A 27,361-nucleotide genomic window follows, 5' to 3' on the forward strand; every position below is an offset into this window, starting at 1 on the left:
GGGAAAAAGAACTGAGTTTAAAACATGTTTAGAATTTTCTCTGACTTAATCTAAAAGAGAATAACTTTTCAATAAAAATGATAGAAAATACATGAATAAATGACGGAAATTAGGATAAGAAAATTTTCTATTTCTTACATGTAAAACTTCAAAAATTATTTGTCAGTAACATAGCATTGTTTTTTTATTTTATTTTATAAATATGAGGTAAAAGAAACAGAAAAAGAAAATAAAATATGCTTCAAGACAAGAAAAATTGAAGGGACAACATCTTATCTTTGATTGGATTTGCAGCCGAGTTAATACATTAGTTATAGGGCGTTACTGTCAATATCTGAACTCATTTAAGTAGTATCATGGGAACTCAGTGAATCAGTTGGGTGTTTGCCTGTTGCAATCCTGCTCTGTTCCACTCAAAATCAAATGGCAGAAAATTAGGAAGTTATTTTGATTAGATTATAAGTAAAAAATTATACAAATCCAAATCTAACCCTTTGAATCTATATTACCAAACAAGGCCTTTGTAGAAACAAAATTTTTTATATTTAATTATCAAGTTATATATACCAAATCAATAAACGAAAATTTAGTTTTATGCATGATAAACATTTAAATTTTTATTCAAATAAAAATAATTTTTATTTTTAAATAAAATCCTTAATGTAAACAGAGCCTCTGAGAGAGAGAGAGAGAGAGAATTAACGAATTCTCTGGTTTAGAAGGGAAGGAGGCAGGCATTTTCTTCATTTACACATGAAACAGAACAAGCAGACTAAATGAAACAATTATATTGTCATGGGCACTAATGTAACCTGATTTACAGAAGGAACAAGCCCACAATAAAATCAGAATTAAATTTAGAAAAAATATGAAACATATTGTAAGCAAAATTTGAATGATACAAAAATTTCAGCTAAATCTAAGACTATAACACAAAATAACCTATTTGAAAACCAAGAATGTAAATTTCCATTCTTCCATTCCATTAAGCTTTTTTCTTGATGATTTCGAGCAAGCGAGGTTTTGACGATTCAGGTTTGTCAAGACCCACCACCTAAGAAGACCCCACCTCAGGCCACCAAATATCAGTGAATCACACTCTTGTTACAAGACCATTTCCGATAAATAACCCGGGTTTAGCCAGGCTTATTTTCCTTGTGAAACTTCCCCAATGTCCATAAATTGACCGGTTACCCTGCCAAAGAAAGGAGTAATACTTGCTCAACAGAACTTTGGCTGGCACAACCTCAAAATTAACAAATGAGAGAGAGAGAGAGAGAGAGAGAGAGAGAGAGAGGTGCAAGATCAAATATTCCTCATGCCATATTGAGTATACCATTTATCCTAATGGTCCATTCACTTATACAGGCAGCATAAGGACAGTCAAAAAGGTGGAAGGGGAAATTACATTTCCCTGATCCCTTCATTTCAAACTCGAGAAAATTTCACCTGATATTGCAGAACAATTTAGTGATTCTACCATTTACCTCCCCTGCTGTCTGATACTTGCCAAATATGGAGATTAAAAGCAACAATATCAATAATATTATAATTCAAAATACGAATTGATACACACTGCTGTATGTAATTACATTTTTGTTGCTAATCCTGTTATGGCCAAGATTATCACTATATATCACCACATTCAGCAACCAACTGGTGGAGGTAGAAGTGATACTAATGCCAGATCTGGAGGGGGGTTACCATAATTTTTGAATTGTCAAGGAGCCCTCCCTACTATTACTTGTCGAGTGACTGCCTACTAACTACAAGTCGAGGGGCCTTGAGCCATTGGACAATCATGGGATGCAAATTTGCTCAGAAGACAATCAACAAAGTCTCAAGAAGAATGGCTTGTAGCCGTCACTTGAATTCCATGCACAATCAAGCAAGGGGGAAAGCTAGAGGCAAGAAGCTGAGCATCATAACAAAGCACTAAGTGACGCAGGATGGATTGGCAAAGAAGAAAACTATTACAATGGAGGTATGCTAATCCTGTATGGCACATGGTTAATTAAATGCAAAGGTATAAAAAGGATTGAAACTAATGAAATGGTCAAGGATGCAAAATTTTGAGAAGGAAAGATCAAATGGATCTTTCACAGAATTTTACCAAGTGTCAAATTTGGGATCCCAAGTGTCAGTTAAGACTCCCATGCATAGGTGGACACTCTACTAAGACAATAGGTTCAAGAAACACAAAAACCCAATGACCAAATAGTGTCAAATCAAAACCATTGTTACTCAAACTAGGTGAAAAGGTAGTGCCAACTTTTTGAAGCTAAGAAATTTGCAAGATGAAGAAAGTTGGAAAGAGGAGGAAACTTAATCTCTCTCTCCCTCTCCCTCTCCCTCTCTGCATGTTCTCCATTTTTACCTTTTCCCTTGTTTTTCTTTTTAATTTTGTTTCTCTAAATCAAGCACTACTGGACTTACAACTGGATGCTGTCCTTCCACATGAGGGCAGGCTACAGAGTCTGGCTAGGGGCATTATACGCCAGAAGGTTTGGCTGGCTGGAGGTTAAACAAGACAAATGGGCCGAGTGTTGGGGTCAGATTGGAGTAGGGTTAAATTGGAAAGGGTCCGCTCCTTCCCTGGACCCCACATACGTGGGAGCTTTGTGCACTGGGCTGCCCTTTTTTCTTTTTTTTTTTCAAAGGGAAATTAAATTATAAGGTCATTTGCAGAGCTTAAGGATTAGTGGCTTGTCATAGAAGCTGCAAGCAAGGAAGGCACATCTTGTTTGTATACCATGAAAAGGAGAAGGTGGTGCTTGTCAATAACTAAGTTTGCTACAGCAAGGTTAGATGGCAAAGCAGCAGTTTTTTTCTCCCACAAAAAGGAACACCTTTTTGATAGCATGGAGTTTCAGCAATGGATCTGTGTTTATCTTCTTCCCTGAAGACAGCAGATATGGAGTCTTGATGTGGGTCTTTCCCGACAATGGTCTTTTCGATGGCACCAGGCTGGCTTTGACAATGAAGGGTTTGAAAGGTTTGCTCCAGCAAGTGACTCTGGAAATTAAGGGATTCTGGCAAAACAGCAGTTTTTGCAAAGGTCTTGCAAAGGTCACCGGAGTCCTGATTGCAGTAATTGGTTTTGCTCTAGCTAAAGGGTAACAATCTCCAGGAAAACAAGTCAATCATTAGGCAATGTCAATTTTTCATTCAAAGAAGCTGAATAATTCATCTTGCAGATTTTAGAAGATTTGCTTACCATAGAATATAATCCCAGGGAAATCTATTTTTCACAAAAATATTAATTTTACAGAATTTCCTGAAAGATGGGAAAATATCATTGCCAAATACTCTGCCTTTCACTTTTCACATTTGAACGTCAGAACCCCACAATTTGAATACAGCAACTTGCCAACTCCTTTGTACCATGAAAAAAATCAGAAATTTCCCAACATAACTTGGCATGCTTGTAATTTATAATTAGAGCATGTGGCGAAAAAAGCCATTAGGCTTATTTTACCTGGATGTTGTATCTACCGTCTCATTACAAGGATAAGACCACCATACCTATTATATGACAAGATGGCGTCACCAATGGTTCCTATGACCTTATTCCGGACTTTTCGTACACAGACCTGCAAATAGATAGTTTTCAAAACTTATAAAAGGTTTCCACTATCAATCTATATAGCAAAACAAAACCAAACAGAAACCTACCAGCACTTGATCCAAAGGCCCGGTAGCAGGATTCCGATTACGATGAATAACGATCCCGTTGTCACATTTGTTTATGAAGTGTGCACTTCCACTTATATCATAAAGATTAGGTGGACCTCCAATCCACTGTTGCAACTGGTTTTACAGATTTAACATTTTGCCAACAAATTAATAAATAAAAAAAATATTTATACAAGTACTGAAACTGAGGTTAATGATGACTGACCTGTCTAGGATGGGCAACAAACCAAACATGACAACTGTGATGTTGAGCAAATCGTTTGACCAAAGTTAGCATCTGACTCACATACTCTGTCTCAGACCTGTGACAGATTAAGTAAGTCATGGAATGCACTGTAAATTTACAGAATACACAATAAGAAAATGCTTGAAGGAGAAAATCATTATGGGAAAATATCCTTAATAAATCTGCATTAGATTTCCTAATTCCTTAAAAGGGGACTTTTTTTCCTGCAGAAAGAATGACCAAACAAATATTATGAAGCAAAAGCCAGAAACAAAACATGGAAAGGATGTTATCCAAGAAATGAGAACTGAAAGAGGGAACCGGGCTAGCTTTGAAGTTCTGAATCTAAAACCTTGTTTTATGGAAGTAACGGTAAGACAAGTGGATACTGAATCTATACAAAAAATTTGCAGAAGCACCGTGCCTAGGTCCATCTTTCTAGGAACCATAGTGGCTCAAAGTTTTCTCAGATGGAAAATCTTAAAGACTGAAACATATCATCTTAAAGACTGAAACATATCATTTAACTTCCCCACTGGCAAAGGCAATGACCAACAGGACCCACGACTTTTTAAACGGTATAAACTGACCTTAAGCAACCATAGAGAGATCTGCATCCTTGGAGATCATGGCTATGATATAATAGAATGTCTTACAAATTTCAGAGCCGAATGCTATAAATTCTCTGGTGATACAACTCCATAGAGCATATTTGATTCGATAACTTTGTGTTTGGTTGACAGGCCAGTAAGGAGAAAAAAGGTAGCACCAATTGCTTCAATCAGTCAACCTTAAGTTCAAGCAACTTTGTTGTGAAAAGAAAATTTTACTGTCACGCCCAGTCATAATGTAATAACTCATTGATACTTGATGACATAGTCGCAGTATTTTCTCGCTTTCAGAAGCTTCATAGTTCCATGTTAAGAGTTTTAGTCCTAAACTGTTAGAATGTCAGGGAAAATGAATTTTCGCAAAGTTTCTGCATTTTTGGGTCATGAAAAGGCTATAAATGACCTCACTTTGAGCCAACAAGGAAAGTACAATACTAGATTTTTGAACAATATTATGAGAATTGAGGTATGAAGCCCTAGCAGGATTCGTGACCACCATTGAAACTCTCTCCTTGCCTCGCAGCTTCTACACCTTCTTTGCCGGACATCTTGGGCTTTCTGGATGGCAACATCAGTGCGGCTTGAAGCATCTTCTGCTGAAGCAGCCTATTCTCTGTCGAAAGGTCGAATCAAAGCTCTTCTCTGAGTTCTCTCTCAAAGGTTCAAAGTGTTTGGTCTTTACTCAACGCTGGGCCTCTCTCTCTCTCTCTTAAGACAACTATCTCACTCTTGCACGCACTCGAGCATGGATGTGCCATCAGTAAACAATGTTAAATCACTCGGTGCAGATTGAAGGTAAATCCTTTGATTTGAGTTTGGAGAAGTGGGAGACTCCTTTATTGTGGATGCTCAAGAATGTCTCTCGAAATAGGTGGTTTAAACTCTTGAAGGAGGCAACTTCTTGGGTTGCTGATGGCTTACCAACTTTCATTTGGCTGGAATGGGGATCCAGAAATGTTCATAAGGGAAATCTTCATTGTAGGATGGCAATTAGGTGGACGAAGGTGGGGAAGTTTTTGGAGCTAGGGCTGAGGGGGAAAAGGGAGAAATTTATTGTGTTTATTCTTGGAGGTGTAAATGGAATTGGATGGCAAAGCTTGGCGATTGAGTTCTGTGGGTTCCTGAAGGAGTTTTGTCATGATCTTTAAGAAGCAGGCATAGCAAGTTCTTCAGTTGGGAGGGAAGTTAGGAGAAGGCTGCATAAGTAGTGTAAAATAAAAAAAAAAAAAAATTATGTCCTAGTTGTGGGGGTTATTTGCGATTGAAGAAATCCAGAGTAACAGCTCCAGATAACATCGCTGCTCATCCAGAGGAGAAGATCCACAAGGTGAAAGTGCATAGGGTTCCAGTGGTCACTGTGAGTGTCACAAAGGTTGCTAAGGTTGCAATTGGGGAAGAGGAGAGTGCGAAGGTTGGGCCAGGATGTCTGATTCTCATCTTGAATTTGAGCCAGGTATGTGAGAAAGGTGGGGCTTCCTTCTTAACAAATCTGGGCCATTTAATAGAACAGGCCTGATGTTTAAATAATAATGCTATGGGCTTTCTTTGGTTTCAAAAGAGGGTTCTCCTCAACAGGGGATTTCTCAGTTGGGTCTTGCCTCTAAGAAGGCCCATTGCAAGGTTATGGGTGACAAGGCTCTTCCCATGTCCGACCCTATTATTGAACAGGACCGCTTCCCTGGCCAAAATCAGAAGCCAGATAAAAGGGAGGTAGTTGCTAACGAAATCTAAATCCCCTCTTCAGTTCTTCAAGACAAACATAGAGCAGAACAACATTCATTGTGTAATCAGGATGATTCTAGGTTGGCTTTGAAAATAGTTTGGGATTTCGGAAGAAAAATGATGATAATAACAGAAGTGGTTCCTCAAACAATGTGATATCTCACACCAGGTAAATCCTTAACCGTTCCTGATTGGTTGTTGATTTTGGTTTTGCAGAGGGATTAGAGGCTGGTATATCCATGAGTAACAGAAAAAATGAAGATGGTTTACAAAACCTGATGTTACAGGTTTTAATTCTGAAAACTCTACAGTGATTTCTCAAAAGGATTTAGAAGCCCAAGAGATATTGGATAAATAGGATTTAAAAATGTGTGATGCCGGAGGAACAGAAGTGCACTTTGTTGGGGGCTAGCATTAGCACCAAGTGAAGAAGCGTCAGAAGGAGCTAGCAAATTAAAGTGCTCAGTGAATTACGATGGGAAGGGATTGAAAAGGGATTGTTCTTATTGTTTATTATTTTTACTTTTTTTGTTCATTTTTGTTCTTTCAGTTTAAAGTTGTCTTGTACCTTTTTTTTGTTATTTGGAGCTTATTTATAATTTTCAGTTTTGCCCTTCAATATAGGCTTATAAGTAGTAGGCGTATTATGGAACAGCTGCTTATGGACCCGAGCCTGGGTGATCTATCCATGACCAGGATGAAGCTTGGGTGAAACTAAATGGAGGTCCAAACCAACTGATTTTGAAGAATCAGCAGATGAGTCCAATTCTTTCTCGCTTCTCCGAGTGCATTCAAGTACATAGTTGTCATGTCCCACATGGCTCTTGACAGAAATAGCAAAGATTATAAATTAATTTTAACTGTGGGGGGTAAAACACATGGATGACTGAAGTCGCCACCGATCCTTTCCTACCCTAGGTGTGATTGGTCACCTAATTATTCTACTAGTTTTACGGATTGTTTGGAACCACTTATGCATAAGTGCTTTTCAAAAAAACTATTGAATTTAATAAATGCTGACAACAAGTGCTGAACTGGAAAAGTGCTGAAAGTTATAAGTGGTGTTTGGTTATATTTAAAATAAATGGTATTTGGATACTTACTTTTATTATAGGGTACTATGTGATTATTTTTAAAAATATTAATATTTTTCAATTAACAATTTTATTAATAATTAATTTAATTATTTATAATTTAAATTTAAATATTTACTATTAAAAAAATATTATAAGATTACTATTTTTAATTTATAATAATGTTGTTATTAATGTATATTTATAACATATTACTATAAAATTAAATTATGATAAAAATAATATTATTAATTAAATTTAAAATTTTAATTTATTTAATGTTAATTTAAATTAATAAATAGTTCTTGTTCAGTCCACAATTGAATTATAATAACTAATATGTATTTTTAAATATATTTTGAGAAAAATATTAACATTTTTATGATTAAAATTATAAATGATAGTTATATTAATTTTTATAATATAAATTTTTTATTAACTAATATTATTTATTAATTAACAATAATCTTGTTATTAATGTATATTTATAACATATGATTATCACATTAATTTATGTTAAAAATAGTATAAATAACTAAATTAAAAATTTTAGTTTATTGAATGTTAATTTAAATTTACAAATGGTTCTTTTTATTCATTTTAGAATTTAATTATATTTTATCAATAATTAATGGGTTATAATGCATACTAAAATAATATATGATTAATTTTTAATTAATAATTAATAATTATGTTACCTGTTATTTTTAATTAATATTTAAATATTTTTATCAAGTAAAAATAGTATAATATCATTTTTTGATTAACAATAATCTTGTTCTTAATTTATATTTATAACATATGATTATCATATTAATTTATGTCAAAATTCTTCATTCAAAAATTAAATTATGTTTCATTAATAATTTATATTATAAAATACATAAAAAAAATAATATATGATTATCTTTTGATGTATTTTTTAAAATTATAAAATAGCCACTAAATTTTCTTATATTTACAAAATTGAACCCGCCTATAAACAATGTTAACATATAAGTGGCCAAAAAGCTATCTTCCATTACTTCTCAAAATTTAATTAAATAGTTCTCAAAAAGTGGTTAAGGAAAAGCACCTTTTGGAACAAGTATTTGTTGTAGTACAAGCCAAACGCCACTTTTTTGTAAAAGTGTTTATTTTAAGTGATAAGTTCTATAAGCACCTTTTTTTAAGTGCTCCCAAGCGGGGGCTTAGTTTAAGTTCAAAAGGTCAAACCTCATCTGTCTGAAAAAAAGAGTATATGTTTTTAGAGCATGGGTTCAGGAATATTGTTACACAACAGCTACACCGCACTCATTCCACTATCAGTATCAGTCATGCTAGGTATCAATAAGTAAATGATCCTTTACCTTTTTCCTTTAGCCCAACAAAATTAAGTTCTTACTAGATATTTGATTCACTTTACTATCCTACCAAGCCTCCTGACCAAATAAGTAAAGATCTTCTTCACTCAAGAGTATCAATAGGGCTGTCCACAGTCACTAAAGCACGTTGGAGTGGCTTCATTGTTGGATTCATTGATATTTACCACGATAATCATGTAAAAACAAACAAACTAAAACAACTAGCCGAATAAAGCAATGAGATAAATAGGAAGTCATATTTGGGGTATTTGAACTTCAGGCTTTCCCCTGTTAGGTTTCCAGTCCTTAGCAATGTTGGAGGCTTTGCCATTGCGTAAGCCTCCAACCATCATTGCACTGACAAAAAATTGACTGCTGTTTGCTAAAGAGGACCTTCTTAGCATTCCTAGGATTGCCCTTGTATTCTGGGTAAACTTAATTATGGCATTCTTTCAGTTGCAAATTGATTATTGTGTTCGATTGGATTTTCCAGGCATTTCAAGGTTGGTAGGGCACTCCTAGCATGATTCAATCTTTATATTATTTTTGAAAATTTGTTTACTTGCTGTGAATATTCTATAATCTTTTTGAATTTTCATAAATTTCCCCATTTTTCCTATTTTAATGTTTTATTTCTTCAATTTTTATTTCCTATATAATTTTCTTTAATCTCATTTTTCGATTTGTCTTGGACTTTGTCTTATTTTTGGATTTCTTCCAAGCATTTTGATTGTCCTCTCTCTCTCTCTCTCTTCTATATTTTTAAGGTTTTTTCCTGGGATTTTTTCTTATTTACTCCTAAATTTTCATTTTCCAAGAATTTTCTTTTTAAGATTCTCCAGAGTTCTTTTATTATTTTCTGTTTTTGAGGTTTTCTATTTTCTATTTTTAATAAATATTGACTTTTCTATTTTTTTTTTCAGATAATTATAGTAGCAAGAGAAAAATGTTTTTTCCCCTAATACAACAATAAAGAAGATAAAAATAATAATAAAAAATAAATAAGTATAAAGACATGGGGTGGTGGAGGGAGGGTTAGGGGCGTCTGTCTCTTGCCACCATGCATAGAGGGAGAGAGCCGCAGGGGCATGAGGGTGGGCTGCCAGCTGTGGTTCTCTTATGTGGTAGTGAAGCACAGAAGCCTTTGGCCGTATAACAGTGGCCATATGAGTAGTTAAGGAGATATGAAGGAGTAGGGGTCTGTATAGGATGTTGATGGAGATGGTTCTGTCATGGGTTTATGTGAGGATGGACACTTGGACAGAGGGGGCAAGAGTGGCAAAGCTTGGAAAAGCTAGAGGTGGCACCACCATGGAAGTAGGTGTGGCTCAAGGAAGAAAAGTGACGGATGCACACACCTTTTTTATTTTCAAAAATAGACCTCCCAAAACAGTCTTTGAAGTGCATTTTCTCTCTTTTTTTTTTAATGAAAAGAGGATGTTAGCTGGGGTCCGCGTCCCAAAGAAAAACCCTAACCCTACATTTGGTTTGTGGAATGTCTATTCCAAAAATAGATTGGCTATAATAGGTTTGTCACAATTACTTGGAGAAAAATTATATTGATACCATAAAGCAAATAACAATGCAAATCTTTTTAAGAGTCCATAACAAGGAATAGACAAGGAATAACTATTCCCAAATTTCACTATGGCAATGTCTATTCTTTTCTTATTACATGTAGATAAAATAATAAGAAACATATAAGTACTAACTGTTACCTACATTTCCAAAAATTTCACTATATTCCTTTTTATTCCAAGGAATAGATATTCTGCGAACCAAATGAGCCGTAAATAAATGAAAAAAATATTTTGATTTTCCCAAGATGAGCCTTGAACCATCCCGAGTCACCTTTGTACATCCTAGACGACCAAAGTGAGACAAGAAAAGGTATAGGGGAGAAAACTTTTAAGAAAGCATGGGAAAAAGTGAGGGGAAAAGGGGGAAAAAAAAATCGGCTTTCAAAAATGGCTTTGGACCAACCCTGGAAGGTCTGGCTCTCCCTAGTTCACTTCATGTCACCATTGGAGATAGAAAAAATGCATGAAAAAGCAGGTAACAAGAGAATAAAGGAAGAGAGAGAAAAAAAGAAAAAGAAAAAGAAAAGGAAAGGTGCTTCTAAAAAAAACACTTTTTTTATGTTAAGAGACTAAAATTAGAGAAAGAGAGGACTAGGGATAGGATTGAAAAAAATAACAAAGAAAAATGAGAAAAGAGTGATGATGGAAGAGAAAAAAAGAAAAAGGGTATTAAGAGTTTTTTTGGCAAAATTCAAGCTGAACAAATTTCTGAAACAGAATATAAAGAGCAACCTTGGGGATCCAAAGATGACCAAGATAAAATTGGGGCCAACATACATAAACAAGTGATTCCCAAGGTTCATTTTGAAGCTTGTTTAATAAACAAGCCAAACTTGGACAAAGGTTGACCTCGACTTGTCTAAGCTTGTTCCCAGGCTTGTGCCTATTTGTGTATAATAGATGTCAGAGGCTGAACACTCCACATCATGTGAAGTGCTGTGAGGCACTAGTCAGCACACAAGCTTAACTAGAAATTGCGATTTCATCACAAGAACAAATTCACAAATATTGAATACAAAGTGAGGGGAAGTAGTAAGCAAACATGAATATAAACACGAGTCAAGCGGTATACTCACAAAAAAATTCTTATTATCACACCATCATAGGCAATGTGTATTATACAATGATCGATCAACACTCACCCTCCGAGCCTCCCCTAAAGAGCTTTTTTATGTGTTTCCCACTCTAGCACTAGGAAACATCAGATTGACTCATACTCCCCTCGTTCACCAAGGCCTAATCCTACTAAAAGAATAAGACCTATCCTATACTAGTATTTACATGATGATTACTCACCCAATCTCCACTCACATGCAAGCATAATACCCTGAACAAGCTAGGTTCATGACATTTTCCTTCACTATTGAGGTCGACATTCTTCACAGATTATCCGAACATGGGATATGATAACTATCACTGTCAGTCCTATCTAATCATTCCGATCTATTCAAGTTTTGTAAACCTTAGCAAGGAAACAAATGTGCCCTAAAATATAAGGTTTTTAACTGTCATCCTTAATAAAATCCATACTAATGATTGTTTTAGAAGAGAATACCAAAATAAAGCCTTGTAACTGGATGACTGGAAGTTTATGTCTTTTGCTCTTAAGAGTGGGGAGACTTGTTTAAATATGTTCTGATATTGTCCTTTTGCATGGACTGTTTGGAATAATAAGTTCTTGGAGAGAATTAGCTTTGCCCCTCATCTTAGGATGATTTTGAGTTATTAATTTAGGAGGTTTCGGAAGGGGAAAGGAGAACAAAGTTTTGTGGCACTGCACAGTTCTTGCAATCAGTTGGTATTTGGTTAATGCCATGATTTTGAAGGGTGTTGTTTCTTCTCATCATTTGGTTTGGAGCAAAGTGGTTTTTCTTGCATCATTATGGTGTGTTGTAAATGGCCTTTTTAGAAATGTTTCCCTAGAAGACTTTTAGAGAGATTGGAGAGCTTTGATTCACAAGAGTTGTTTTGTGAACTCTGTTTCTTTTCATTTACTTTTGTTTTCTTAGTAGAGGATACCTTGTTCTCCATGTTGTTTTTTTTCTTTCTTTTGTTGTATTATTTCCTTTTTCCTTTTAAAAATTCCATATTTATCTTAAACAGAGAATCAATTGGTTAAAATGGATCCTTAATCACTAGCACTCAATTAAACAGGAATGGCCCAAGCGAACATACAGCATATGAGTGAGCATATGAGTGACATGCAATATGATTACATGTTCATTCTTGCATTTAAATTTTGGATTTGTGTTTGAAGGGGTTGGTTTCCTGCATGCCCAGTGCACCCATGCCACCAGGATTTTGGGGAGGGAATGATATATAACTACCACCTACTTTAGAGCCTTAAATGCATATAATAAAGAATTTCTAGAAATACCCAAATTTCATAAACCATTTTCCACAGCCATAATGATCAGATAACACCCAGTGCACGAGGTTCCCATGCCATAGGGGGTCTGGGGAGGGTATGATGTCCATCCATCCTCAAAAATAGATGCAACACCCAGGGCACAAGGCTCTCACGCTATGAGGGGTCTAGGGAGGACATGATGTGCTAGTACCACATGCTTTAGAGGCTTAAATGCATACAATGCAGAATTTGTTGAAAAACCAAAATTTCATTAAGGATGGATTTTAGGGCTTGGATTTAGATTTTTGTGGATTTGGAAGAAACCCAATACAATTTTATACTGTGTTTTTTTCAAATCCACACAAATCCAAATTCAAACCTTGAAATCCATGCCCCCAAACACAATGTAACTATTTGCCACAGCCATAATGATCATGTAACAATAAACCAACCCATCCCATTGTCTACAGAAAATCTAATGAAAATTTGATAAACAAGATAATTGCTGAACTCCCAAATGTAGAAAACCAACCTTCCAAACCCTAACCCAGAATTTCAAAAAAAATGAAATAAATAAGTAAACAAGTAGAATGAGAAACAAGAAGGATAAACAAGTATCATAGTGAGGCATACGAGAATGTTGATTGTTTTGTTTAATATAATCAACTCAAAAAAATATCGCCCTCCTGCAGTTATTTTATGCAGTTTCTCACACATTTGAAACGTAATGAAACGGCACAAGAACTCACTGGTTTGAAGGACGCTGATGATCCAGTTCATTGTATGGATCAATCACAAGACCACGTACTCCATGCCTTAGAACCGCAGATCTTGCAAGATCGAGGACCCATTTTATATTTGGAAGACAATCATTCTCACACCTATACCACAACTAAAGAAGTAAACCAATGCAGAAAAAGGAAAAATGAAGTTGCAAACATAAATAGGAGCCTAATTGGACAAAAGCTAAGTACTTAAGTCCTTGGTAATAATAACATTCTGATATTTTTTGTTATCGCCCTAACACCTTAATGATTTGAATGAAGAAAAATTACACAGTACCAAAGAATGCATCACAAGAGATTCTGTAAATCATTTTATCATTAACTGCTTCACATATGGACAATCTAAAGGATGATATTGGAAATCAATACTTTATAAAGGCCACATTTTGGAAGAATGCTGCAGAGAGATCTCAGAACTTGCACAAAATGGGTCCATATAAAACTTCTAAGTCCTAAATCCCAATTGAACCAAACTTTACCAGAATGGATCGAGCAAACCATATAAGGTTAGTCAAAGTCGTTGAGCTTTAATAGGGACACATAAAGGCCTCCATGAAGCCAAAGGTGCCAACATGTTGTGATTCATTCACTGGATACGCGCAGCGGAAGCACACAATCACACACGAATCAATCAACAACCACTAATGCAATTACTTGATGATGAAATATACTCAAGAAGCAAGCAAACAATAGTAAGAAGAATCAAAAACACAACTAGAACGCACAAAATTTACGTGGTTCGGCAATAGCCTATGTCCATGGGAGCAGCACTTCGGTTTTTCACTATCAATGATGAAGCTTACAAGCTTAATCCCATCTAGGGTTACATAATGACGTTCATATAACAATCTAATGTGTACAAAAGACCCATAGTTGATAAAATACTTTTTTAGCAATCCCCAGAGGAAATCCTTCCAATAAGCCCAATATACAAGCCCCCGATTTGAATTTACCTAATCTGCGCTAATTAAAATCGTCAATGGTCTAGTGCTGAGAAAAACACACTCTGCATTCTGCCTAAAACCGCCGACGGTCAGATTGGGACTCGCCACCTTGGAAATCTGAAAGCATAACCGTTGCTCCACCCGGGCTAGATTGGGACTCGCCACCCCTATAACACTTGGAGACGTAAACCAAGTCCAAGCCACACTTGAACTTGACCGTTGTAACAAGAACTCCACTTAGCTAAACACCCAGCTCCTTGAACGATCCTTTGAACCACAATGCTACCTTGGCAACGTCAACCTCTACCAAGAACTCCACTCCAGTTGTAACCAGCGCATCCTGATACTGTACCCTTAACTTCCACCAATTAGGCCTTCCCACAACGTACCCCGTTGCAAGCCTCCTGCCATTCAAGTCCCATTTGTAGCCTCCATCTGCAAACCTCACAACTGAAGGAACCCTCCGTTGCCTGCCGAAGTACCCAACTGCACTGGCATAGGAAACCTTTGACACGACCCGAACATCACCGTTCCTCCTCGAGTACTGAGCGCTAGACTGTTTACTTAGATTTACCAATAGTGTACTGGTAACCGATTTAACATCAATCATGCTAAACCTCACCAATACCTGATCCCCAAAACCACCCTGAGATAACCACAATCTCCATGTAATTTTGTCCATACAGTCGCCCTGAGATAACACCAATCTCACCACAGCTATGACTACAAAGTCACCCCAAGATAATCCCAATCTCCCTGTAACTTTAACCTTGTGAATCTCCAACCCAAGAACACTTCTTGGCAACACTCAACATCTTCATGTCAACTTCCTTTCTCAACAGAGTCCCCGACTAATTTACCTTAGTTGGAACTTTTCCAGCAATCGGCATGTCACTCACATAGAACAACAGAATACTTGTTGACTTGTAGCTTATCTCCCTCTCCCCCTCTGGGAGCATCACCAACCCCCACGTTTGATTCTTATACAGTACCTCCATATCCTCCACCATGGCACTAGTCCACCTACCCTTCTCTTGGCCGTGCGCTGCCTCCTAAAGGTAGTAGGATCCTTCCTAATAGTTATGGTTGCATTAGACATTAGATCGCACTTGAGCGGCGGCCTGATAGTGCCTTTGAGCCCATTGTGATCCTGTTGGTCTCCCGAGTTTGGACTGCCTGCATTTCTGCCCTGACTTTAAAACTTCATCTACATCATAATCTCCTTTCTGCTTCAGTTTATCCTGTGATACTGCAAGTCTTCTGAGTTAGAACTCCCCGCACTTCTGCCCTGAGCCTCCAACTCCACTTGGACGCCATTCTCATTGCTGCTACTGCAGCTTTCTGGCACCCGTTTCTTTTCATCTACCTGAGTACGCTGTCTTATGGATTTAACAATGTCTCTACCAATCACCACCCTATTTGCCATTGGATCACCCAGCTTGAACCCATTTTTCTTATATACCAAAAAGATGCACCATCTAGACATCACACCAAGCCTAGATCTCACCTCACTAGAAACGTGCATAGCTGGACCTCCAAAATCCACCGCATAACCAGTCCAAGCCTCTCCTGCAACTATCCCATCTAGTGATTCCTTTGGCGATCGATTAATCGAGAAACACGTCATACTCGCTGACTTCACCAAGAAGTCCCTTGTAAGCCCTACATACCCCATGCCTTGCTCACAAAACTCTTTGAACACCAGCATACTCAACACCAATATCTGACCTGAGGAACTCTCCCAGTCTGGTACTCCACCTTAGTCACAAGTTACACCTGGCAAACATCTCCAATTTGTGCCGCATGAGATACCTCCATATCTTTTGTGATAACCTCACGAAATACCCATGTCCAACCCGCGATGCTGCTCTCACCGGTCCCCAAACATCCACACCCATGTAGTTAAGAATACCCACTGTTTTGTGTGTGATTAAATTACACTAAACAGTATTTCCTGACTCAGAACTCTCAGATGCAGCTCCACCTACAACTGAATTACCCTGCAGTGTATATAGATTCCCTGCTATCCTCTATCCCTTCATCACCATCAATACGCCATCACACACCATCATCGTCCCGCCTTTAGACTTGTAACTATAATCGTTACAATCCAAAGCACCCAATGATATCACATTCTTCCGTAGATCGAGTACATGCTTACCCCACACAACGTCTTTAGCACACCATCATACATCTTGATCCTAATATCCCCTATTCCGATAACTTTGCAAACCGCACTGTTTCCCATTAGAACGGAACCAGGACTCACCAATCTATAAGTGGTGAACCGGGCTTTGTTAGGCGTCATGTGAAAAGAACATCCTGAGCCTAGGATCCAAGAACCCGTGAACCGTTCTGAACCTGATGAAGCAAAAAGCATCTCACAATCACTGCTCCCTAAGTCCCCTTCTTCCACTACATTTGCAAATTTTGACGAAGCCTCTTGAGCTTTTCTTTTCCCTTTCTCCCACTCCGGACATTCCAATTTTATGTGCCCTAGTTTCCTGCACTTAAAACAGCGAACGTCCTTCTTCCTCCTAGACTGAGTTTTATTACCACTCGATTCACTCCAGGACTTGCCTCTCCCACGATCCTGATTACCCTTTGCCACAAGCCCTTCACCATGTGAACTCTTATCGTTGGCCCTCTTCCTTTGATGGAACCCTAGCAATGCACTCATGATGTCCTCCAACACTAGGGTTTCTTTCCTCCAAGTCGGTGTCATAACCAGATTCTCGTATGTAGGTGACATAGGTAGGGAATTCAACGGCATCAACGCCTTATCCTCCTCGAATTTCACATCAACCCGCCCTAGATCACTAATGATCACATTAAATGTGTTGATGTGCTGAATCAAGTTCGAACCCTCCGCCATCTTAAGCCAATATAATTTTTTCTGAAGATACAACTTGTTCGTCAATGACTTTGACATGTACCAGCGCTCCAGTTTCAGCCAAACAGCTGCCGGCGAGTCCTCGTCCATTACGTGATACAACACGTCATCGGCCAAACATAACCTAATAGTGGACATAGTTTTCGCTTCTAGCTCCTTCCAGCTTGCGACATCCATGCTTTTTGGCTTCTTTCCACATAAACCCTTCACCATCCTTTGCTGCACTAGTAGGTCCTTCACCCTCCTCTCCCACAGCCTGAAGTTCCTCGTTCCATTACACTTACCAACCTTGAACCTTGCAGAAGAAATCCCAGCCATTGAGAACCAAATGCTCTGATACCAATTGTTGTGATTCGTTCAGCAGATACGCATAGCGGAAGCATACAATCACAAACGAATCAATCAACAACTACCAATGCAATCACTTGATGATGAAATATACTAAAGAAGCAAGCAAACAACAATAAGAAGAATAAAAAACACAACTAGAACGCACAAGATTTACGTGGTTCAGCAATAGCCTATGTACACGAGAGCAGCACTTTGGTTTTTCACTATCAATGATGAAGCTTACAAGCTTAATCCCATCTAGGGTTACATAATGATGTTTATATAACAATCTAATGCGTAAAGAAGACCTATAGTTAATCTAAAATACTTCTGTAGCAATCCACAGAGGAAATCCCTCCGATAAGCCCAATCTGTAAGCGCCCCTGATTCGAATTTACGTAATCTGCGCCGACTGAAACCGTCGACAGTTTGGTGCCGAGAAAAACACACTCTGCAATCTGCCTGAAACCATCGACGGTTAGGGCTAAACCGTCAATGGTTTACCCTTTGGCCTGCAGACTTCTCTCATGCCATTGCCCCTCGCTTCACATAGCTTTCTTTGGTGCATGTGATTCGCTTTGAATATGAGTCACATCCCCAACAAAACAGGTAATGACCCCAAGAATGCTGGAAGTGCCAGCCGATTCATTGCTAAAGCATCTGAGTGTTAGCACCAAAGGCCCAGAAAAGGAGCCCCATTCCAGCAGGGTTTTCTTTGCCCTCCTGCTTCTCTTTTTGTGTTTTTGTTTTTATTTGGCAGGGTGGTGCATGGTCATTGATGCTGGGGAGAGCTACCCTCCGTTGTGCAGCATTGTTCTCTGTAACCAAGAGGGAAAGAAAGAGAGAGCTCCAGGAAAGAGTTAAGGAGCCAAACTTTCTGCTCTAGAAGGGAGAGACATAATTCAGGGTACAAATTTCATCCGAATACAACAGAGTGACGCCAATCTTTTTTAAAAATAGTTGTAGAAATCTGTCCAATTGTAAGTGAGAAGTCAATGAATTTTTTCAAAAGTGTATGGGCACGTGTGTGTGTGTGTGAGTGAGAGAGAGAGAGAGAGAGATGTCATATTGCCAAAATTATGGATGGGCATGTCAGTGTGCCAAGACGAGAAGCACTTCTAGTAAATAAGGGAAATTAAGCAAGAAACACACACCTGTTGTAATCGAGGCTGTAAATTGTTTATCTTAATTATACACACACAAGCTGAATTTTACTTGAAAAATTATCTTTGCACATTATCCTGACAAGCACATGTGCAAACAGACATCCATAGTAATGCTGTAGGTAATTGATTTGTATGTCAACTATATTGTAACATTCATCTAATGATTAGTATAACAACCTTTTTTATTTTATTTTTTTGTGGGGTGGGGGGTGACTCCAGTATAAGTTTGATGAGCTTGGCAAAAATAAAATGATAACAATTTTCATAGACATTGAGTAATTTACCGAACCAGCCACTTTTCCATTAATTTTTTCAACTTGGTATCAAGAAAGAGAACCAGAGGTGGCGGGTGCAGGAGAAGACAAAAAAAAATGAAAAAACTAGAAGCAAATCAGATTCATGCACACACATGTGCACAACGAAAGGGGCAAACAAAATGAACAATAACAAGCACATTGAGAAAGAAGTATAAACACAGATACAACAGAAAACAAAAAAATCTTACAATGATTCAATTAAGTATGCACATAAGTTAAAAAATCAACATTTGGCAGAAAGTCAGCATACAATGCATTTTACTTACAAAAATACACTATACAAACTAAAAAAAAGAAAATTCTTCAAAGAAAATTAAGTTTATTTAAAATTGAGTTGCACAAATTAACAATACTAGAACTAGTTTTTTAGTGACCTAGTTAGGAGGCAACCAACAAGAATTCCTGTGGCATCAATGACTAAAATTTCAATTTCAACAGAAATTGAGGGTCTCAACTAACAGAGATTTTCATTTTGATTCCAACATAGGAAACTTATAATAAGTTATGGGAAATTGCACATGAAACTTTTGAAAATGTTAAAATAGATAAATTTGAATGGTTTAGAAAAAAAAAATCCAATTTTCATCCCTCTTTGTAATTCTAATTGTACATTTCCAACAGCTTGGTCAGTCTGAAAATTAGGTCAAGACTCCGGAAATTTCATGAATTTTGGCCTAAATATTGCCCCCAAAAAAAGGAGCCTGATTTCTTTTGGAACCCACATATAATCCAAAATTACCAGAATTTAACACCATGCCTTGCATCCAAGGTCTTCAATTTCGATTTCGACTCAAATTTCGAAGCTCCAAAAGAACGGAAATTTCGATTTCAATGTCAATTTCTATTTCGATTTGAAAAATAACGGAAACTAGTAGTAAAGCATGGAATTCTTTGTGAAACTTTAGAAATGGTTAACAAATATAATAATATAAGTTTTAAGACTAATATATTACAAATTAAATACATCTATGTTTTGTATAGGGTGGAAAAGTTGTAAAATAGTATGTGTATCAAACATGTTTGTAAGATAATGTACATTAAACAAATTCAGTTAATGCAAATGAAATTCATAATTCATTTAAATATTATTTATTATACAAATATTGATAATTTAGACAAGAATGGTTAAATATAATATTACTATAAGTTTACTTTTTCATATAATTTCAAAAGCACTTGTGGTAACCTTTTGTTTCAATAAAATAAATTAAAAGAGAAATTTCACTTCACTCTTGAATGTCTTGTTTGAATTTCGACTAAATTTCATTGTATAGTTAAAATTTCGACAAATTTCGCTAAAATTTCGAGGTTTCGATAAATTTCAGATGATTCGTTGAGATTTCGACGGAAATTATGAAAGACGGAAATCGACTGTCATTTCGATTTCGAAGGTGAGGGAAATTGGAAATTTCAACAATTCCGTGGAAATTTATGACCATGCTTGCATCAAACTGGCTGGAGACTAACTCAACAGAGAAACTGCCAATATGGTACAAGGTTGACATAGAATGCATCCACAAACAAACTAGCATAAAGCCTCAAAAGCATTTTTCTTAGAGCCAATTAGGTAATCATTCTTTTCCAAATTCCAACACAGTAGCAGATCAACAGAACAGAACAAACTCTTGGTGAGTCAGTTAGGAGGTAACCTACAGCAAGTCCTGTGGCATCAACATGTCATATTGACAGCCAGTTGCACATGACAGTTGCTCTTGCAAAATAATTCTTGGAGATCATTTTCTAGATCCTAAGTGACAAGATAGAAGATCTTTTCATGGTTAAACCAATTTGTTGACACCAGATTCTTTTCTATAAAACTACTGAATTCAAAAGCAGCTTCTACAAGACCCATCACCTCCAAATCCTTCTTAAGGGGCAGAATAAAAAATATTCCCATGGAATGATATTCCCAGGAATCTCATTCCAGGGAATGGAAAGCCTGTCTCACATGAATATTTATGTTCGGTTCAAATTGTAAGATTGCAAGAGCGTACACGGGATGCCTATTTCATTGTTTCATTTAACATGGAAATCCGGGCATTTCAAGAGGATGACCCATGACTGGTAAGAACAATATATGAAGAATAATCATATTTTCATCAAAAAAATATACTATAAATATGTACCTAATTAAATCCAGGTCCTAAAAATTTCAACCATCATAAATTTTAAAAAATTCAACACTTAATAATTCAATTAACCAAAACAATTGATGGCAATATGGTCTCAAAATTTCAACCATTATATCATATTATTATAATATGATATTAATTATTAAGTTCATTTTTATAGATTCTAAATTCTGTTTTTATTATACAACAACAACAAGCCTTAAGTCCCACTAGGTATGATAGCGAGTAATAATACTTTAGTATGGCGGCACTAATATCCAATCAGCCAAAATATTGACCATAATTTAGTCACAAAATGAGGATTTCCATGTAAATGGGATCCCCACAAAACTTACATGAAGAATGGGAATGGAACTCCCATGTTCTGTGGGAATCCATCATTCCCAAGGAATGCGAGATTATTGCCTCATAAGATTTTAACCCCCAAAAAAACATTGGACTTAGATGCCATATACATCCCATTCCTAGGAATCTTGAAAGATGCCTTGAACCAAACACCACCTTATAGAAATACACTAGTTTAACAAGTTATAATAGGCTTCAGCCCTTAATCTGTAAAAACCCAATTATCAGGTGAGCTCAAAAAAAAGAAAAGAAAAAAAAGAACAGATTGCTGATATCATTATGATGTCATTATCTTTGTATAATTTAGTATTTTAAAAGGCAAAGGCGCAAGGCGAGACATTTTACCCCTGTTGAGGCAACGTGTAAGCCTCAAGGCGTTGAGATGTAAGCCTTTTGAGATTTTTATTTTTTAATTTAAAAATATAAAATAAATTATATATAAAAAAAATAATATGAAATTTATTAAGACAATTTATAAATTTTGTTGTCTAAATTTTAAACTTAAAAAATAGTTAAAAAAAAAATCAAAACACATTAACCAAGGCTGTCTTTATTGCCTATACACTGTCACAGTGATAATGCTACAGCCACATGGCTTTTCCACAGCCACATGTCCTCCTTGCTGGTTGCCTTCCCACTCAGTAAAGAAATCTTGCTTTTCTGGTTGCCTCCCTCACACTATCTTCTCTCCAAAGTTCACTAGCTCCATTGAAAAGGGTCTCGAGCAGAGAAAGAGACACTAGAGATGAGAGTGACAGACTTTCGAGGATGACCCAATTATCTTGTCGCAGAGAGAGAACGAGAGAGGGAAAGAGATGGACAGTTAGATAGAGGTGGCAGCACAGTCATCCTGCCAGAAGAGCTTGCCAAAGAAGATGACAGTGGCTCTTTGTTGAAGTGATGGAGCACTCGTCGAAGGGAGGAGTCTTCGATCATTCAATTTTTCGTCCATTCGTTGATAGAAGCATGAAAGAAAGGGCCCTCCTGGCTCCTGCCCTCTTTTGCAGTTTCTTTAAGTTTTTTATATTATTAAAGTAAGTTAAGGGCTGGCCCTAGAATGCATGCGCTTTCCTTTTTGAGGCGTAAAAAATGCATTTTTTCAGTGGAGGTGTACGCTCTGACCCAGAAAGTGTATGCATAGCAGGATTTTTGCCTTTTGAACTACGCCTCAGTGCATTTTAGCAGCAAAAAACCTCAAGGCACACCTCAAAAACACCTTTTAAAACACTGGTATAAATTACAACATTTGGCAAAACAATTGACCAGGACAACAAATAAAAACAATAAAATTGTGCTACTGTAGACACTGCAGTACTACAGGACAATGCCCACAAACAGTGAATTTTTAACATACCGTATGAGATAAAATGTATTGCTCAACCATTGTTTTCCTTCTTCTAATTCTTCAATGCTCATTCGCTCAATGGATTCTCCATACCTGCAGTTGACCAAGATTCCAAATGCAAAGTAAATGATGTCAAACAAGACAATCCAGAAAATAGATAGTAAAATAAGACAAACTCGAAGTTCTCAAAAGAAATACAAATAAAGGATTCATGCATTCATGACTAGACATCTGCAGGTGTCAAAGTTCATCCTAGACACTACCTTCAGAAATAGAACATATCTACCAAGAAATATAACATCATGCATAATATGAATCAGTACTGGTTGACTTGGTAATGAAACCCAAATAAAACACTGATATCCTATAATCCTAGCTGAAGAGCAGTTCTGGTAGCTAGTAGAACAGTAACAAGCATAGTAGAAAGCAGAGGTAGCAGTGTTGCAGAGTGGCAAATGAGCATAACAGCTGTGAATTTTTTTTCATGCATGCAGAACCTTGCCTATGTCAGTAGATTTGCATGTTTAAGCCCCCATCCCTCAATGTCTTTTGGGTCTCTTGGTTCAGCCAACATTGTTTAATAAAATTCATATATTTTATTTTTGTTTTAAAAATGCTATTGGTAGGAGAAGTTATATTTCTTCACTACTTGTATTATGGACCGTAAATATAAATGGGTCATTGATTAATTATGAAACAAGTATCCAGGTAGATCACAAAGCATTGCTCCAGGACAGAGCCTTGTTTAACAGAAACTGTAGGAGCCATGATAAACTTTACATAATGGGTATTGGACACGATATCCATGTACTCATTTTTGCCCTCACAAACTTGCTAAAAACATGTAAGATCATATTTTTTATCCCAGTATCCTACATGTTAATGTTTAAAATGATTTTTAGTGTAGTTTAATATATATCGTAATAACATATAGAAAGTGCTATCAATGTTATCTTGAATTCTTGATTTCTTGAAATGCTATTGTCCTGTATTTTCTACTTTCCCTACTTTATTCAATATAAATGGAACCTAAAATAAGAAATCATAAATATTTTGGAACAAAAAGTATAGAATGTTCCAAGTTCATAAAATCACAAAATGTATCATGCTTAGCTATAGAATGTTGTTTTATCTCGGAATTAAGTGTAAGAAAAAAAAATGTAAATTTTGAAGCAACTTACAATACTGTTGAATAATTGGGTAAAATGGAAGACCTAACCTCAATCATGGGTCTCTCCCTCTATTTACAATATATGTCAAGTACATACCAATGACCATAATAACCTTACTAACTCACACTTACTAACATAACTCTAGCACAAACTAATAATGCTCAGTGACCAAAATAAACCATCAACACTCCCCCAGCTGGAGCATATACATCATATGCTCCTAGCTTGTTACAAATGAATTTAACACGAGTACCTCCCAAGTGTTCAATGAATAAATCAAGAAGTTGCAAATCAGACTTCGCATGAGTGTTTGTAATGAGTTTCTAAATAAGTTTCTCCTGAACAAAGTGGCAATCAATTTTAATGTGCTTTGTCAGCTCATGGAAGACCATGTTGGAAGAAATAAGAATAGTAGGTCGATTATCACAAATCAACTATCATAGGCTATGGAAAACCTAATTCATCCAACATGCTCTTAAACCAAACAAGTTCACATGTGGTGTGAGTTATAGCCCTATACTCTTACTCAGCACTTGACTTGGTCACCATATTTTATTTCTTACTCTTTCAAGAAACCAAATTACCACTAGTAAAGATATAGTACCCGATTGTGGATCCTCTATCAAAAGGTGGACAGACCTAATTTGCATCTATAGAGCTCTGAATATGTGTGCAACCCCAATCTTGATAGAACATACCTCTCCTAAGTGCACCTTTGAGACATCTCAAGATGCGAATTACTGCATCTTGTGACATTTTTATTGGAGAATCAAGAAAAAGACTCACAACATTTGTTGCGAAAGATATGCTTAGTCGAGTGACTGACATAATTCAACTTTCCAACAAGTCTTCGTTACCATCCTAAGTTACACAACAATTTACCTAGATTTGGCACTAACTTTTTTTTTTTGGATACGCCGAGTTTCCTGGGCTTATGCACCAGACTAATCTGACGCCTACGCCAGCCGTGCCCACAGCCAAAACATAAGCGGCCTTCTGGGGCAAGTCCTTACCACCTAAGCTTATGCCCAGGGGCAGATTTGGCACTAACTTATTGTTGGGACACATGGATGTATCAATAAGTTCAGATCCCAACAACCCAGTCTCATCTAAAAGACCAAGAACATACTTTATGACAAGACGGTTCCTATATGAGATCACGATACATCTACACCCAAATACTTCAATTGTCTCAAGTCCTTGGTTTGAAATTTAGTCTGTAGGAAACACTTTAGATCTTGGATGCCTTGACCATCATCTCCAATAATCACAAAATCATCCACATACACATGCAAAATCCTACCAAATGGAGTACAATGACAAAATATAGAGTGATCTACTGCCCACTATTGGAAGCCAAACTCAAGTACTACAACATTGAATCAACCAAACGATGCTTTAGGAGACTATTTTAAACCATATAATGATTTCTTGAGCCAAAACATTGAGCCTAACTCCCCTTGAGCAACAAACATAGATTGTTACTCCATATAGACCTCCTCTTAATGATCACCATGTAGGAAAGCATTCTTCACATCTAATTGATGTCAAGGTCAATGACAAGTAGAAGCTAAGGAGATGAACAAACATACTAAGGCAAGTTTAGCGACCTGAGAGAATGTGTTTGAATATTCTAAATCATATACGTGACTATATCCCTTAGCAACAAGGTGAGCCTTCAAACAAGCCACAAAACCAACAGGATTGACTTTCACATTATACACGCTGCAACCACAAACAATAGAATTACAAGAGAAAGTGGTACCAAATCCCAACTATCATTACCATGTAGCACATGCATCTCTTCAACCATTACAATCCTACACCCATAATGGGATAGGGCTTTAGAAATAAATACAGAGTACTAACAAAAACAGTAAACGAGGATGACAAGAAATCATAACAAACAAAATTGGAGATCAGATGTTGGCTACAAGTATGTTTATCTTTCCGAATAGTTATAGGAGGATCAACATCATGGGAACAAAATCATTTGCAAAGGAACCAAAGGCACAAAGTAGAACTTGGAGGAGGCTCTCCTCTCTTGAGTCACTGTGTGCATACCTAGTAATGGGATGATCCAAGCGATTTGAAGGACTCAAACAGGTGAAGATGTAGAAGGATTGGGCACATATAGTTGGCTAGGATCTGGAAGGCAAGGTAGAGGAAAGGACTCATCAAGGTCAACAAAACTCAAGGAATAAGAGTAGTATGGTGTAGACTCAAGAAAGGTAATATCAGCAAAGACAAAGAATCAATGTAAAGTAAGGTTATAACATCGTTATAAGTATAGGAATACCCCAAAAAATTACATTTGATAGCACAAGGATCCAACTTATCAGTTCCTAGAGTTAAAATGACACACAACTGAATATGAAAGGAAGGGTGAACAAAGGAACCTTAGGGAAGAGAACTTAATATGGGATTTTATTGATGAGAGAGCAAGTAGTGAGCATAACACCACTTAAAAAAACTTTGGGACATTCATTTGATATGATAGGGTACAAGTGGCTCTGAGAATGTTTATTTTTCCTCTCTGTAGCTCCATTTTGTTGTGGAGTGTGCACAAGATGACTGATGGATCACACCACACTTAGTCATATAGGCAGAGAACTGGGTACTATAGGTTTCTTTAGCATTATTACTACGAAGTATCCTCTCTGGTGTATCAAACTGAGTCTTTATTTGAGAAATAGAAGGCACAAAAGATATTAAATGACTCAAAACAATATTTTATTGAATACAACCAAGTCATCCTGGAGTAGCCATCAACAAATATAACAAAGTACCGAACCCCAATTTCAACATGACACAACTAGTAGTCCAAATATCAGAATGGACTAGCATGAAAATACTAACCGCCTATTTGTTAACCTTAGGAGGCAAAGGGAGAACAATTATGTTTTCCAAACTGACAAGATTCACACTCAAGATTAGACACAAAACTAAGATAGGAACTAGCAGTTTCAACTTGTCCAAGGACAGATGACCAAGGCAACAATGGATTTGAAGTGGTGTAGTAGCGATTGTGTAGGCAATTGGAGGAGAAAGTGAAAGTAGTAAAGTCTCTAAGCCTCACCTCTTGTGTAAATTGTCTTCATTGCCTTTATATCTTGAGTAACCACAGAATCAAGAAAGAAGGGTACAAAACAATTTACTGAGTTTGAAAGTTCACTTACCAATATGAGATTGAAAGGGGATTTAGGAATGTACAAGATTAAAGAAAAAGAGATGGAGAGAGTAGGATTTACTGTTCCTATCCCCTTAACCATAAAAGTTCACCTATCAGCAAAGGTAACTTGAGGTAGATTTTTAGGATACTAGAGGGTAG

The 27,361-nt window shown here is 36.7% G+C and overlaps 1 protein-coding gene across 4 annotated transcripts in view; it reads right to left on the bottom strand.

Annotated features, from left to right (window-relative positions):
• Positions 1-770: 770 nt before the first annotated feature.
• Positions 771-27,361, bottom strand: part of LOC131160413 (twinkle homolog protein, chloroplastic/mitochondrial) — a 115,075-nt gene continuing 88,484 nt past the window's right edge. The window contains exons 16-21 of one of the 4 annotated variants that reach the window (XM_058116074.1): positions 22,868-22,951; positions 13,351-13,482; positions 3,902-3,998; positions 3,676-3,810; positions 3,526-3,593; positions 771-1,195 (exon numbers count right to left, since the gene is read on the bottom strand). In XM_058116074.1, coding sequence (XP_057972057.1) covers positions 1,147-1,195; positions 3,526-3,593; positions 3,676-3,810; positions 3,902-3,998; positions 13,351-13,482; positions 22,868-22,951 — 565 coding nt within the window. In that variant the 3' untranslated portion in view covers positions 771-1,146. Of the gene's footprint in view, positions 1,196-1,335; positions 1,450-3,525; positions 3,594-3,675; positions 3,811-3,901; positions 3,999-13,350; positions 13,483-22,867; positions 22,952-27,361 lie in introns of those variants that run through there. The other 3 variants (XM_058116075.1, XM_058116076.1, XM_058116077.1) reach the window with 3 other exon arrangements.

The sequence above is a fragment of the Malania oleifera genome, chromosome 7 (genome assembly GCF_029873635.1).
Source record: "Malania oleifera isolate guangnan ecotype guangnan chromosome 7, ASM2987363v1, whole genome shotgun sequence".
Classification (NCBI taxonomy): Eukaryota; Viridiplantae; Streptophyta; class Magnoliopsida; order Santalales; family Ximeniaceae; genus Malania; species Malania oleifera.